This window comes from Ixodes scapularis, unplaced genomic scaffold, assembly GCF_016920785.2.
Source record: "Ixodes scapularis isolate PalLabHiFi unplaced genomic scaffold, ASM1692078v2 PGA_scaffold9__187_contigs__length_104089568, whole genome shotgun sequence".
In the NCBI taxonomy this organism is placed as follows: Eukaryota; Metazoa; Arthropoda; class Arachnida; order Ixodida; family Ixodidae; genus Ixodes; species Ixodes scapularis.
The window spans coordinates 95,435,192-95,450,262 of NW_024609884.1; the positions used below are offsets into that span (position 1 = coordinate 95,435,192).

General features: G+C 47.6%; 1 protein-coding gene across 1 annotated transcript in view; it reads left to right on the forward strand.

The window, feature by feature from the left end:
• LOC8039228 (superoxide dismutase [Mn]) overlaps positions 1-14,232 on the forward strand; it is a 65,913-nt gene extending 51,681 nt beyond the window's left edge. Inside the window, exon 4 of the mRNA XM_029985851.4 lies at positions 12,940-14,232. Coding sequence (XP_029841711.1) covers positions 12,940-13,202 — 263 coding nt within the window. The 3' untranslated portion in view covers positions 13,203-14,232. The remainder of the gene's footprint in view (positions 1-12,939) is intronic.
• Positions 14,233-15,071: the final 839 nt, after the last annotated feature.

The following is a 15,071-nucleotide window of genomic DNA, read 5'->3' on the forward strand; positions in this document are numbered from 1 at the left end:
GGACCACGTCTAGAGCGACGCCTAGAGGACGACGTCTAAGACGACGTCAAAAACGACACCTAGGGGACGACGTCTAGGACGACCTCTAGGACGGCGTCAAGAATGACGCCTAGGACGACCTTAAGGACCACGTCTAGAGCGACGCCTAGAGGACGACGTCTAAGACGACGTCAAAAACGACACCTAGGGGACGACGTCTAGGACGACCTCAAGGACTGCGTCAAGAACGACGCGTAGGACGACCTTAAGGACCACGTCTAGAGCGACGCCTAGAGGACGACGTCTAAGACGACGTCAAAAACGACACCTAGGGGACGACGTCTAGGACGACCTCTAGGACTGCGTCAAGAATGACGCCTAGAACGACCTTAAGGACCACGTCTAGAGCGACGCCTAGAGGACGACGTCTAAGACGACGTCAAAAACGACACCTAGGGGACGACGTCTAGGACGACCTCTAGGACTGCGTCAAGAACGACGCCTAGGACGACCTTAAGGACCACGTCTAGAGCGACGCCTAGAGGACGACGTCTAAGACGACGTCAAAAACGACACCTAGGGGACGACGTCTAGGACGACCTCTAGGACTGCGTCAAGAACGACGCCTAGGACGACCTTAAGGACCACGTCTAGAGCGACGCCTAGAGGACGACGTCTAAGACGACGTCAAAAACGACACCTAGGGGACGACGTCTAGGACGACCTCTAGGACTGCGTCAAGAACGACGCCTAGGACGACCTTAAGGACCACGTCTAGAGCGACGCCTAGAGGACGACGTCTAAGACGACGTCAAAAACGACACCTAGGGGACGACGTCTAGGACGACCTCTAGGACTGCGTCAAGAACGACGCCTAGGACGACCTTAAGGACCACGTCTAGAGCGACGCCTAGAGGACGACGTCTAAGACGACGTCAAAAACGACACCTAGGGGACGACGTCTAGGACGACCTCTAGGACTGCGTCAAGAACGACGCCTAGGACGACCTTAAGGACCACGTCTAGAGCGACGCCTAGAGGACGACGTCTAAGACGACGTCAAAAACGACACCTAGGGGACGACGTCTAGGACGACCTCTAGGACGGCGTCAAGAACGACGCCTAGGACGACCTTAAGGACCACGTCTAGAGCGACGCCTAGAGGACGACGTCTAAGACGACGTCAAAAACGACACCTAGGGGACGACGTCTAGGACGACCTCAAGGATGACGCCTAGAGGACGACGTTTAGGACGACCTTAAACTACCGGTTGACGACGCATACCCGGGTCCCCCTTCCTGCTGCGCCGCCAGCAGTTCGACTGACCCCTTAGCAACGATGACGCCGTTGCTATGGAGCGACATGAAGTGTCGCAGCCAATGGGAATTTAGCTGCCGTTTGCTGCTACAGATGGTTACAAACAACGCCGGCTTCGCTCCATGGGACAGTTAATGCTTTTGCATTAAATGCCGTACCTTTCTACCGTAGTTTGTGAAAGCCCTTGACAGAACAAAACCTTCTATTTTTCTCAGGAGCCTTGCTTTTTTTAGTGGCTGTTTAAACGTGTATATGCAGTAACTGTGTACTAATATGATATAGATATACAATTTGCCAACTGGCAAGATCCGTAGCGACCGGACCTTTACGTCAATTTCGAGTTCAGCAAATGTAGTTATTTGCGCAATGTTCTTTGCTATGTTTCGCAGAATAATATATCTTTTTTTTTTATACGATCAGGAACCATAATTGTTATACCGTATCGTAGTACAGACTCCCCTGTATCGTATCAGATCAAGGCGGACAAGCTATCTGTATGCTCCATTGCCACGTGCCTTTCCCTTGCCCTCTACTACACTAACCCCTTTCCACCTTCGGCTATATAAGTAACAACACGGAATAAACCAAGGCATTGTTATCCTGATACCCGAGTTGTCTATTCTTACCAGCCCACACAAGAACGATACATGGTGTCAGAAGTGGGATTGAACCGAACGTGAAGGTCGACGTCATGGAGCACCTAAGGCTGCCTGAACCATTACAACTGACAACTGACAGCTGATGGAGGAAGAAACTGGAAACTGTTTCGTCAGAGGTTCGACCTTTTCCTTCAAGCCACAGCAAGCACCGACAAGCCGAGTTCGGAGGCGGCAAAGACAGCCCTGCTGCTCAGCGTGGCGAGAGAGGAAGCCTTGGACGTGTTTAACAACTTTGTGTTCACCGAAGAAGAAAACAAAGAAGACTACGCCACCGTGACTGCCAAATTCGAAGAATACTGCGTGGAGCAACAAAACGAAATTCACGAAAGATACGTCTTCCGCTCCCGTCTGCAGGGCGAGGCGGAACCGTTCGAGCAGTTTCTACGTACCTTGAAGAGACAAGCGCAGCACTGCAACTTCGGGACCATGGCAGACGAGATGGTACGCGACCAAGTGGTGTTTGGAACCAACTTGCCGAAGCTTCGAGAGAAGATGCTCAGGGACAAACACCTGACCTTGGAAAAGGTCGTCACCTTATGCAAGGCGGCAGAAACATCAGCTCGTCAAAATGAAGTCTGGCGTAAGGCAAGTGAAGAACTCGACGTTAACGCTATGAAGACCAGCAAGAACGCTCCGACAAGCCCCCGGCGCAACCCGAACTGTACGCGCTGCAATCGAAGGCATGCCTTGCGACGCTGCCCGGCATACGGAAAGACCTGCTACTCGTGCAATGGGCGGAACCACTTCGCATCTTGTTGCCGCCAGAAAGATGCCGTTTACGAGGTACAGCATGAAAACGACGACTTCGAGGTGCTGGATGTCGCAGTCGGCTGCGCCAACAAAAAACGCGACTGGCTGGTGGACGCGTGTCTTCAAGGCAAACACCTAAGTTTCAAAGTTGACACAGGGTCACAAGCTAACGTGTTACCACTATCAGTGTTCCGAAAGTTCAAGACCGTGACGCTGAAACCCAGCGGCGCTGTTCTGAGATCCTACGGTGGCAACGTCATCAAGCACGTCGGTACATTTTTATCGCCCGTGACGGTAGGCGACCGCCAGATATGCGCCGAATTTTTCGTGGTAAAGAACGGCCACAGCGCTATCTTGGGCTTGGCAGCTAGCGAGAAGCTAGGCATCGTCAATCGCGCTGTTGAAGGCGTGTCGACGAGCAACACCGAAGCAGTCTTCGAGGAATTCCCGCAGCTTTTCCACGGAACCGGGCGTACCCCGAAAGAATACAAGATGGTGCTACGCAAGGACGCCGTGCCAATCGTTCAGCCAGCTCGAAGGGTTCCCCTGTCGCTGCGAGAGCCTCTTCGTGCAGAACTGGACCGAATGGAACGCGAAGGCATCATTCAGAAGGTCAGCAGCCCGACGGACTGGGTAAGCCCGTTAGTCATTGTACTAAAAAAAGACAGCAAGTTGCGGGTATGCATGGATCCCAGAAGGATTAATGAAAACCTGAAAAGAGAACACTACCAAATGCCTCGTAGAGAAGATATTGAAGCGGACTTGGCAGGCGCGAAGTTTTTCTCGCGTCTAGACGCAAACGCAGGGTTTCACCAAATCTCACTGGACGAGCAATCATCCAAGATATGCACGTTTGCCACGCCGTTCGGCCGTTATCGCTTTCTACGCCTTCCATTCGGCATAGCGTCAGCTAGTGAGGTGTTTCAAAAAGCCCTCAACGAAGTGTTCGAGGGCCTTCCTGGCATACGTGTATACGTGGACGATGTGCTGATCTGGGGTGCGACTAGGGCGGAGCATGACCAGAGGCTGCACGATGCACTAAAGGCAGCTGAAGCAGCGGGCCTAACTTTTAATGCAGCCAAATGCCAATTCGGCGTTCAAGAAATTTTGTTCCTGGGCGACATCATTAGCCACAAAGGTATTAGCCCCAATCCCGCCCTTGCGGACGGTCTTCTCAAAATGACAAAGCCACAAGACAAATTGGCAGTACAAAGGTTGCTCGGGGTTGTTAACTATTTTAGCAAGTATCTACCGTCACTTTCCCAGCGCACTTCGACTCTGCGTTCCCTGATCAAACAAGACGTCATTTTTGAATGGACACCTAATCATGAAAACGAGTGGCAAGCCATATGTCAGGAGCTAAGCGAGGCACCGCTGCTTGCTATTTTTGACCTAGGTTTGGAGACGAAGATAACTTCAGACGCATCTCAAAGTGGCATTGGCTCCGCACTCCTACAACGTCATGGGGACTGCTGGAAACCGGTCGCTTACGCGTCGAGAGCGCTGAGTGAATTGGAACAGAGATATTCGCAAATTGAAAAAGAGGCTTTGGCGTTGGTTTTCGGTTGCGAAAAGTTTAACCATTTTGTGTATGGTCGCCCACTCATACTCGAGAGCGACCACAGCCCGCTGATAAACATATCTAGGAAAGGCATAGCCGATATGCCGCCAAGAGTGCAACGTTTTTTCCTACGATTGCTCAAATACGATTACACGTTGATATTTGTTCCTGGCAAGCAGATGGCCCTGGCTGATATGCTTTCTCGATCTCCTGCTCCTGGGAACAAGGGGGCCGCCGACACGGGCGACGTAGAAATTCACGCCGTCACAGTCGTATCAGCACTCGTAAGTGAAAAAACGGCTGCGAAACTTGCACACGAAACCGCTACTGATCCGTATCTTAGCGTAGTACTACGAAAGCTCGGGAGGGGAGACGAAGTGGAAGGGGCGCTGAAATCAGTTGCCGCCGAACTTTCAGTAGTAGACGGCATACTTTTGAAGGGAACGAAAGTAGTAATTCCCACGAGCATGCGCAGAGAGATGTTAAAGAGGATTCACGCAGGCCACCTTGGGACGGTAAAGTGCAAAGCTAGGGCTAGGCAATTAGTCTACTGGCCGAACATAAACTCTGACGTCGAGTCGTTGATCCAAAGCTGTCCGACCTGCAGAACATATGCCTATAAGCAACCATCAGAGCCTCTGATTCTACAACCAACGCCCACTCAGCCATGGTACCGTGTCGGTGTCGATCTCTTTCAGTATACCGGAAGACACTATCTGTGTGTTTACGATTCGATGTCCAATTTCCCAGAGGTGGAGCTCCTACCCGACACAACAGCCACCTCGGTTATTGATAGACTGAGTGCTATATTTTCGAGATACGGCATCCCAACGGAGGTATGCTCAGATAACGGCCCACAGTTTAGCAGCCACGAGTTCGCGCTGTTTGCAAAGCATTACGATTTCAAACATGTGAAATCCAGCCCGCAATACCCCCAATCTAACGGGCTCGCGGAAAAGGGTGTACAAATAATCAAACGCATCTTAAAGAAAACGAAAGCTGCAAACGAATGCTTTTGGCTTGGCATATTAAATTACAGGGCATGTCCTGTCGAAGATGGTCGGTCTCCTGGCGAGCTGCTGCAAGGAAGGCGGCTGCGCACACCCGTGCCGGACTTCGATCCCCTTCCTGCGATACGGGTCAAGAAACACCGACAGACAGGCCACAACGAGCGGGTGCTGCCCCGCCTTAAAAACGACGACGTGGTACGCCTGAATGGAGCGTCATGGGCGCGGAAAGCCAAGATAGTTGGATCAGCCGGGCCGCGGTCCTTTTACGTGCGTACGGAGAATAATACCGTACTTCGGCGCAACCGTCGACACCTTTTAGCGACGAAGGAAGAATGCGAGGTCGACTTGTCAGACGACGAAGATTCGGACAACGACCGGGCCTCATCACACGGAATGACATCCACAGCGCCAACCATCACGACGGCTCTACAAACGGCAACTACGACGACTCTACAAACGGCAGCTCAGCAGCCGACGGTTCAGCCACCGCGAAGGACAACACGACAGAAGCGGCCTCCGGAGCGATTGGGTTATGACGAGCGCTTCCAGCAAACGAGCCAGAGGTGTTGAGCTCAGCGGTGAACGACCGTTGGGAAGGAGGATGTATCAGATCAAGGCGGACAAGCTATTTGTATGCTCCATTGCCACGTGCCTTTCCCTTGCCATCTACTACACTAACCCCTTTCCACCTTCGGCTATATAAGTAACAACAGGGAATAGACCAAGGCATTGTTATCCTGATACCCGAGTTGTCTATTCTTACCAGCCCACACAAGAACGATACAGTGCTTGATATGTCTTATATTTTAGTACGCGCATTGGTCAGAAAACGAAGGCGGCATATATAAGCAGATACCGTTCGTAGGCGTCTCGCCAGGTGGTCGACATGCGCTCCGCATGACAGATGTTCATCGAAAAGCACGCGCAAATACCTTGTAGATTACAAGCATTCCAGTAGTGCGCACCTGTAGTTTCCAAGTGGATAAGTGAAGGACTAAGGGGGCCGAACATTTTATAATTTTGTGCGGGTTATGAGAGCACATTAGTTTTCTTTTATTGACGTTGGTGGATGGATATTTATGAAGCTCCGATGGAATGTCGTGACGGTAAGAGCAGCGCCACAACGGGAAGTTGCGGCGCTGCTCTTACATTTTACTGCTCTCATATATTACTGCGCCCTAAACGCGAGGCGCTCTGGTAAAGAAAGTCACAGCAGAGTTGGCCACCTTGGTATCTGTTTTAGGCGGTCTGCCTGAAAGGTCTGCCTGGCGATCACATTCATGGCCTGGCGATAGTTACAGAAACACATGGGCTTGAGAAGGGGAAAGTGGAAATCAAGTGTTTGTTGTTTGTAGGCTAAATGGTGCAAGCTACCGCCCGTTATAAAGGTACAGCCGTTATTATCCATCCATCCATCCATCCGGCTTTTCCGGGAACGCTTTTTTGGGGATCGTGTTTGTTTGATGTAATATCGACGCTACGAAATATTGATTTAAACGGGTCTCGGGGATTAGTGACTAAGCCGACGTCCAGGAAGATACGTTTTGGACTAGAAGGGTGTCAGTAAGAGCCACTAGAAAGATGGAACCACGCTGGCACCACGCTGAGGACTGTATCTTGGTAACCGCTCCCGGAAAGATCTTTTACATCCAGTCATATTAACCGCTGGGCCACTAGACAATAGTTTTAGTAGATCGTTACGATACCCCCGATAAGGATACGGGGCATGCAGAAAGGCGGCGGCAAAGTATCGGGTACCGTTATCGGAGTCATCGGAACGATCTGCTAAAACTCTACTCGCAATTCAAATTGTGATGGTAATGAAATATTCTTATTATTATTGTTATTAGTTTTGTTATTATTATTATTATTACTATGATTAATATTATTCCTCTGGATAAGTATCATCCTGTCCTTGATTTAGTGCTTTCTTTTGTTGATTGCTCGATTCACGCTCCTATTGAGGCTTCTCCTCCACGCATCTTATACAATTTTTCATCAGGCGACTACATCGGGATGTTCCACCACCTCTCGAGTGTTGATTGGTCTCCGGTCTTGAAATCCTTTGACGTAAATGAGCAGGTAGCTCTCTTTACGAGATTAATTCAAGAGGCCATGTACAGATTCATCCTTTTAAGAACTTAAAAAAAAAAAAAAAACTCGCTTTCCTAATTGGTTTTTTAAGAACTAAAACGCTACTAAATAGGAAAGACTTCTTGCACAGAAAGTTTAAGCAAAGTGGTCTCCCAAAGTGGGAGGTAGAATTCAAGAGTTGCAGAAAGAAATGTAAGATAATGTTAAACCGTGACCGCCTGGCGTATCGTGACTCAGTGGAATTTAACCTTGTCAAAAACCCTAAGAAATTTTGTAGGTACACTAGATCACGTTCCGGGAAGGATATCGGATCGACAATAGTTTTGGATCACCATGAAAGAGATGCGGACTGCGTGCCCGAGCTATTTGCAAATCGTTTTAGTTCAGCCTACAAAGACAGTACCGTCTGCTCCACCGCCACATTTCCTCACTTGAATGCATTCGGTGACCTACTAAGTCACATCAGTGTCGACGAGGAATGTGTAGAGCTAGGTATTAAAAACATAAAGCCACGCTATCTGCGGGGCGCGATTGTATACCATCAGCAATTCTCAAAACTTTTCATGATATACTGACACCTACACTATGTGCAATATTTAACAACTCATTATGGTCAGGAGTATTTTCCGAAATGTGGTAGATTGCCATAATTGTTCCGGTTCTGAAGTCGGGAAAGAAAGGTGAGGTTCTCAACTATTAGACCGATTTCCCTTCTCTTCTCATATTCCAAACTCTTTGAAGCAGTCATTCATCAATTCTTGTCTTTCAAATTTCGAAACTTGACCCCCCCTAGTCGGCATGAGTTTATGACCGGCAGATCAACGTCTACAAATCTTGTAAGTTTGATGTCTACCGCGTCCCAGGTAGTCTCCAACAGAGGTTGGAGCTGGGCAAAGCTGCGTCACAGTTGGAGAGGGCGAAGCTGAGTCACAGTCCGTTGCAGCACGAGCCTGGTGGTGGTTGACTTGAAATAGTAGGATGACTCACGCAGTGAAGTTCAACACATATTCGAATGCGTCTGCGGCTGCGCCCGTAATATTGCACGGCTCAAGGGTACGTCATCAGCCGACGTGAACGTGACCCCGCTGCTCTTGTGATCCAGAAGGAGGCCAGACAAGGCCTCGCTATGCCGACCCAGACTTCGTACACCTGCCACTCGTCTCGAGCGCGCTGCTCGCACCTGTGCCGGCAATATAAGGTCGCAATCCACGAGGTCTCTGTTTGGATGACGCTAGGCAAAACTTGAGGACTGCAATCCATGCGTCGGTGGCGGGGGTTCGGTAGGAAGGAGCTTCACAACAAGGATGCCACCGTATCGTTTTATCAACCGTAACAGAAGGCATGTGTTCCAGGATGCTTCTTGTAGTTCACTATTCTCGAACATTCCAAATGACAATGCCTGCACGATCTTCAACGAGATAACCTGCAACGAAAGTACGTAATGTCCTTTCATACAGCTGCGTGGTAAAGTTTTATGTTCAAGGCCGCACGTACAGATAAAGAATACCAGTTCATTCCACCGTAACGTCATGTGATCAATGTTAACAGGAGCGTCCTTAGTGGACAGGGGCGTGGTAACGTTTTGATGGGATTTAGGGTGACATAGAATTTATTTAGAGGTCCAAGTCTTTTCGCATCCCTCGTCAGACAGACAGGATATCAGGGAAGGGACCGCGGTCAGTCCTTGATGGACCGTTTTTTTTAACCCATTGAACACTCCTCGTCGTCCGAAACCGCTACCTTTAAGGCAAACTGCCAAGTCTACGGGCAAGTGATTTCGGGATCAAAAACTTGCACTTCAAACTTAATCTCAATTGGCGTCTCAAAAAATTTGGAAAAAGTATTGCAGTATCGGTATTTCTGTATTTGTATTTCTGCCCCCCTAAAATGTATTCCTGTATTTGTATTTTCAAAGACTTTTTGCCTCTATTTAAGATATAATTCCGATACGTATCGCGATACATTTTTACAGGTATATTTTAGTATCAGTATTTTAGCTACTATTTTAATGTATCCCAGTATTTGTATTTCCAAATACATTTTTGAGTATTTCTGCTACTAGGAAGCCACTATGGGTGTTTCCTGAAAGCATAATTCTTTGTATTAATAGCAGATCAAAAACAGTTGATTTTAAATGGGGGAACTGGTAGAGAAGATAGGCAAAGAACGTATAACATGCTTTTTATTTAATGCTAAGCATCATGTCACGTACACATCAGGTGACTTGTTTGCTAATAATATCAAACCTGCATGTGTCTAGCGTTCTTAATTGTTTTTGCGATGCAAACGTTCGCGTAATTGGTTTATTTATGCAGAAAAACACAACTGTGTACCGTGTGCTTTAATTATTTGCTTAAGATAACCAATGCAATGCAATTGAGTTATTTAAATACAAGGGTTGTGATGGCACCGTGTAAGGAAATGTCACAGACAGCTTGAGAGTGCCGGGTGCCCGCAATATGCGACGCCTAGAAATAACACACGAGCGACGCGTTGTCGAAGGCGAATAGAGATTTACTTTCAAAGGCTGGCGACGCAAAAATTTACGAAGTGCATCTGTTCAAACAAAAAAAATCTCTCTACACAGGTTTATGAAGTGGCGCCTGGCATTCGACCTTAGACAAACTTTCTTTTCTCTTGCGCCCTTGAATTTTATTTGGCAAGTTTTACGCTGCAAACAATAATGTCCACAAAATAAATATGATATTTCCTAAGGCCAATGTGCTTAAATGCCCTTAATGAGTACTTTAGCGGGCCGACAATAAAATAAGTCCCTCTAGGTGGGACTATTGAAATATTTCTCGAGTATTTAATTTCTTTAAAGAAAAATGAAATATCACTTGTTTTTATAGTCTTTCATTCTAGGAGTCTTTCCACAAAAAGTAGATGTCCCCGAAAACACTGAACAGTAAACTTGATCTGTTCCCGTAGGTAAGCACCAAAGGGACAGTGAAGTAGACAGATGGGGCGCACTCGCAACTAGCTTTGATTTAAAGAAAGCTACTCATATATATATATAGCCTTGGCAAAACAAACAGTCATGAGTAATTCCGGTGTAACCCCTGTAGCAAAAACGAATACTCATTTGCGGATAAAGGCAGTGACGTGTCACTTATACACCTGTCGCCCTTTGCTTTTTTCACTATGCAATACTGCATTAGTCTATTCATTAGTTTATTTTACCGCAAGTGAGTGTCATCGGGTAGGACCGTGGCGTTGCATATCTTTGGAAGCAACAGAACAGATACGACAGGGTTATTCAAGGAGACGCCAGGCTCTCTAAATCGACCGCAAATTTCGGCTTAACCTATCGCGCTACGATTTTGTGCAGCTTTGCCCATAGATGGTGCATTTCTTTTTGTAAAATTTGCAAAGAGCGAATTTACCTGAGGAAAAAGTAAAGAAAGAAAAAGGCTTAGCTCCTATGGAAACGCGGCGAAGCCAAAGGTCTTCAAACAATACGGCGCCGTTTCGCACGGGAGACAAGAGATGGCGAAAGCGATCGTGACGCCAACTGCCGCCAACGAACGAGCATACGGCGCGCCAAGAGCCGGCGTCTTTAGCAGACGATCGTTTCGACTCAAAAGCGGCGCGAGCTTTTCTGATATCAGTTGCCAACGCATCATTTTATCATCCTTACTAATAAAACATATTGAATGGACAGAGAATTGATTAAAAAAATGGTTTGTCGGGATATTTTGACTGTTTATTTCGGGGTACTGATGTCGTCTGCTTTGCAGTTCCTTGTTGTTACCGCGCCTGTTTTTGTTTCTGCGACTGTCGCCGCCTGCGGAACGCGCGCCGTGTTTGAGTCGAAACGATCGTCTGCTAAAGACGCCGGCTCTCGGCGACGTATGCTCGTTCGTTGGTGGCAGTTGGCGTCGCGACGGCTTGCGCCATCTCTCGTTTCCCGTGCAAAGCGGCGCCGTATTGTTTGAAGACCGGTGGTTTCGCTGCGTTTCCATAGGAGGTAAGCCTTTTTCTCTGTTTACTTTTTCCTCAGGTAAGTTTGCTGTTTGCAAATTTTACAAAAAAATAAAAAAAGCACCATCTGTGGGCAACGCTGCACAAAATCGTCGCGCGATAGGTTAAGAAACCGATTTCTGCGGTCGATTCAAAGCGCCTGGCCGCTCCTTGAATCACCCATTACAACGGACACATTTGTATCACAACATTTAGCGAAAGCGACATAAAACAGGAACACAACCGCGTGCATGTTGCAATCGAACCCAACCAAGTTGAAGCAATCTAATGGCGGCGAGTGCGTCAGCGCCCTCTATCCGCCGGTCAGGCAACTAATTAGATGAAAAGGCTTGGGGCAGTTCACCATCAGGCCCACGAGCAGGAACCCGCCCCCGTGGCTCATGCTGAAGTTCTTGAGCACTGCACGGGCCGCAATTTCTCGGCCCGGCCCGACCCGGCCCTGTAGAGGCACGGCCCGGGCCCGGCCCGAACCCGATAGAATATTTGATTTCTAGGCCCGGCCCGACCCAGCCCGGAAGAGACACGGCTCGGGCCCGGCCCGGGCCCGGCAGAACTTTAGACAGAAGCTTCAGCCCGGCCCGAGCCCGACAAAAAAATTTTAATTATAAGCCTGAGCCCGGCCCGAGCCCGACAGATTATATACGTGAGCCTGAAAAAGTTTGCAGGCTTTAACCTAGAAACTATCTAAGCAAAAAGCGAGCATATTTGTTTTAAATTTCTTTTAAACTTGGACCGAGCTTTTTTGACACGATAAATATCCCGACTTAGACGATGTATTTTCGAGAATATGGGCGAAATATGCACTTCATGAGTAAATAAAAAAAAAAAAAAACTGGGCAATATTTTATTTATGCATTTTTCGAAGAGATGTTGGAATTTTTGTTGTTCAAGTCGTTTCCCAGAGAACTTTTCTTGCTACATGTTTATGTAAAGAAACAATAAGAATCACGCTAGTGCATCTTCAAAATGGCTGAATAAGCAGAAACAATAAGAATCACGCTAGTGCATCTTCAAAATGGCTGTATAAGCATAAAATTATTGATGGTAGTTCGCTTATCTTAGGTGGCATAGTAAGGCCACGAAGTGCAAAGTCAAGCTCACGTTTTTTTCTGTTTTTTTTTTACTTTGAATGGAAGAGGAAAAAGACACTCATGTTGTACCCTGCGACTGGAGTGCCACCGTTTTCTTGGCCGCACTTTCTCACTATGCTGGTGGAATTCATACGTTTCCTTTTATCCGCTTAAAAACTTCTCCACAAAAAATACCTTTTTTCTTTAACGGCGCCGTATTGATTTTGCATTTCGCTTGTTTGTTTTCATTGAACCTAAAATATCAATGAACACGCTTTTTGTTATCAAAGATTTAGAATTTGCTGCACACGACTGCCCAGACACGAGCCGGGCCGGCCCGAGCCGGCACGGCCCGAAAAATATTTTCTTCAAGCCCGAGCCCGGCCCGGGCCTGAGAAATTGCCTGCTACCCGGCCCAAGCCCGGCCCGCGGGCCGGACTGGGCTCGGGCTTTCGGGCTGGACCGGGCCCGTGCAGTGCTCTATGCTGAACTCGTACCCCTTTGTCTCTTGCAGGGTACGTGTGGCTTTGCCGCAACACCTCGTCGCCTCGAGACCACACGGAGCTGACGATTGTGACGACATCCAACGAGGAGAGCCCGATTTCTCGCCGCCTGCATCCGATGCTGGTGCTGGACCTGTGGGAGCACTCCTACTTCCTCAAGCACCACCACTCCCAGAGGGAGCACGTGGTTGACTGGTGGCACCTTGTCGATTGGCATCTGGTCGACCAACTTGACCGATGGTGGAGGCACAGTGGGGTGCACGACGAGCTCTGATGGCGTTGGAGGTCTCCCGTCCGGTGCGCTCTACCAATTCACCGCATCCAGTCACGAGCCTGGTTTTCACGCATGGCCAGGAGAACGGCGGGTCTCCCTTCGGAGTCGTCTTTTGCCACATTGCTCTGCCTATACAAGCAACTGACGATTTGGGGCCGATTAGTTGTTTTTCCTGTGTATTTCCGTGCTTGTTTTTCAATTGATGATTGATCTCAGTGTTTCAAACTGTTACCATTACTGCATTTTATGTCAGTTTTGTCTCCTGAATGCGCTATTCTTATAACATGACCTTGCCGTTTCTCTGCTAAAGAAATTCCGTTGCATGGTGGCTATTTTCGAAGATCAATGAGCCAATTAAAAGAACCAAAATCGATATGTAATCGTGCTTTCGTATTACTCTCTGTTAAAGAACATTACAGTGATTTCAAGCTTAGCTCCAAGACTCAAATAAAACACATGAATTTGGGATTTAACTGCTTTTGGTACCGATATTAAATTATTCATCGTTAATTGCTTTGGGTGCCAATACTAAATGTAGTCCCGAAATTGCCATTTGCCCTTCTTTTTGAGCAAAGCCTTTCACATATCTCCCAGGTGCTATGTTCGAAAATATGGCCATGTTACAGTAAGTCAGACAAAATCTATTTTGACTTCACGTTGGGATTAAAAATGTGTTCATGCTTGACTCTTAAGGCTGGTTCAGACATTTGCGTTTGAGTGTGGCAGACTGCCTTGTGACTCCTTCCATTTTACTACGATGCGTTGCGCATAGCTGTAACGTGGGGGCGCTAGCAGTGATCAAATTTGTGTAAAACCGAAGTTGCAGTGAAAAAAAAAAAAAAAAGCTTTGGGGTCAAAGCGCACGATGGGAACGTCTCAAATGAATCTAACTTTTATCGTGGTTCTTATGTAGCCACCAAGCTGTCGCCAATGGCCCTTTCCAAGAACACAGCTGTTCTTAAAAAAGCTAAGAAAGCAAAGAAAGCAAGTAGAGAAATAAACAAGTGAGCTGCCTTTTGAGGCGTTTCCCTCCCCTGTCTTTTTTTATTTTCTACTCCCAGTTTCTCAGCTTTTCTCACCAGAGTCTTGTATTTTACACAATGTGATCAACGACCACCAGCTCTACTGCGCGGTCACTGTTCTTTCAGTGCACTTGAACGCTTTAAAATTGTGAAGTATGCTTAGTGTTCAGTATTCCCGGGACCAAATCTACCCACTGTCTATGAGGAATGGTCGCTTATAACATTGTCAGAATTAACTCAAGCTCATGGGGAGGGAACGATGCGTCAATAGGGGCTACCCGATTTATGGCGACGTTATCTCGTTAATCTCGTCCAAACCAACCGGTCGTAAAGTAGTCGCTCAGGCGAAAACGTGTCTTACTGGGAGCTCCAGGTTCTGGTTTGCAACCCTCTTTGTGGGTTGCGATCCCGTACCAATCGCAAAAGAAACCATGCAAAGGTCTGCCTACGTTTGATGTACGAGGCTCCAGCAATTAGGCGATTCAAGAAGAACTAGACCTAGTTAAGGGGTATTCACCCACTCGTTACTCAATGAGCAAATTTCTCTATACAAACCTGAATTTCAGAAATGTACGAGAGGGTTTATTCTCATGGATGTTTATTATGAAAACGTGATGAAGGTCATACAGCCCTTAGATTGTCCCCCGAAAGCGTTGGCGGCTTTTACACAAATCTGAAATTATGGCCGTTTTGACTGTTTTTAGCGCATTTTCAGCCAATTATAAAATTAAATAAAAAACTTGAAAGTATAAAACAGAGAGGTCGAGGACGGGAACAGAACATCTTTCATTTAGCAACAACATAGATAGGCACAAAGATAAAACCGCCCCCCAAGGGTCTCAACGTT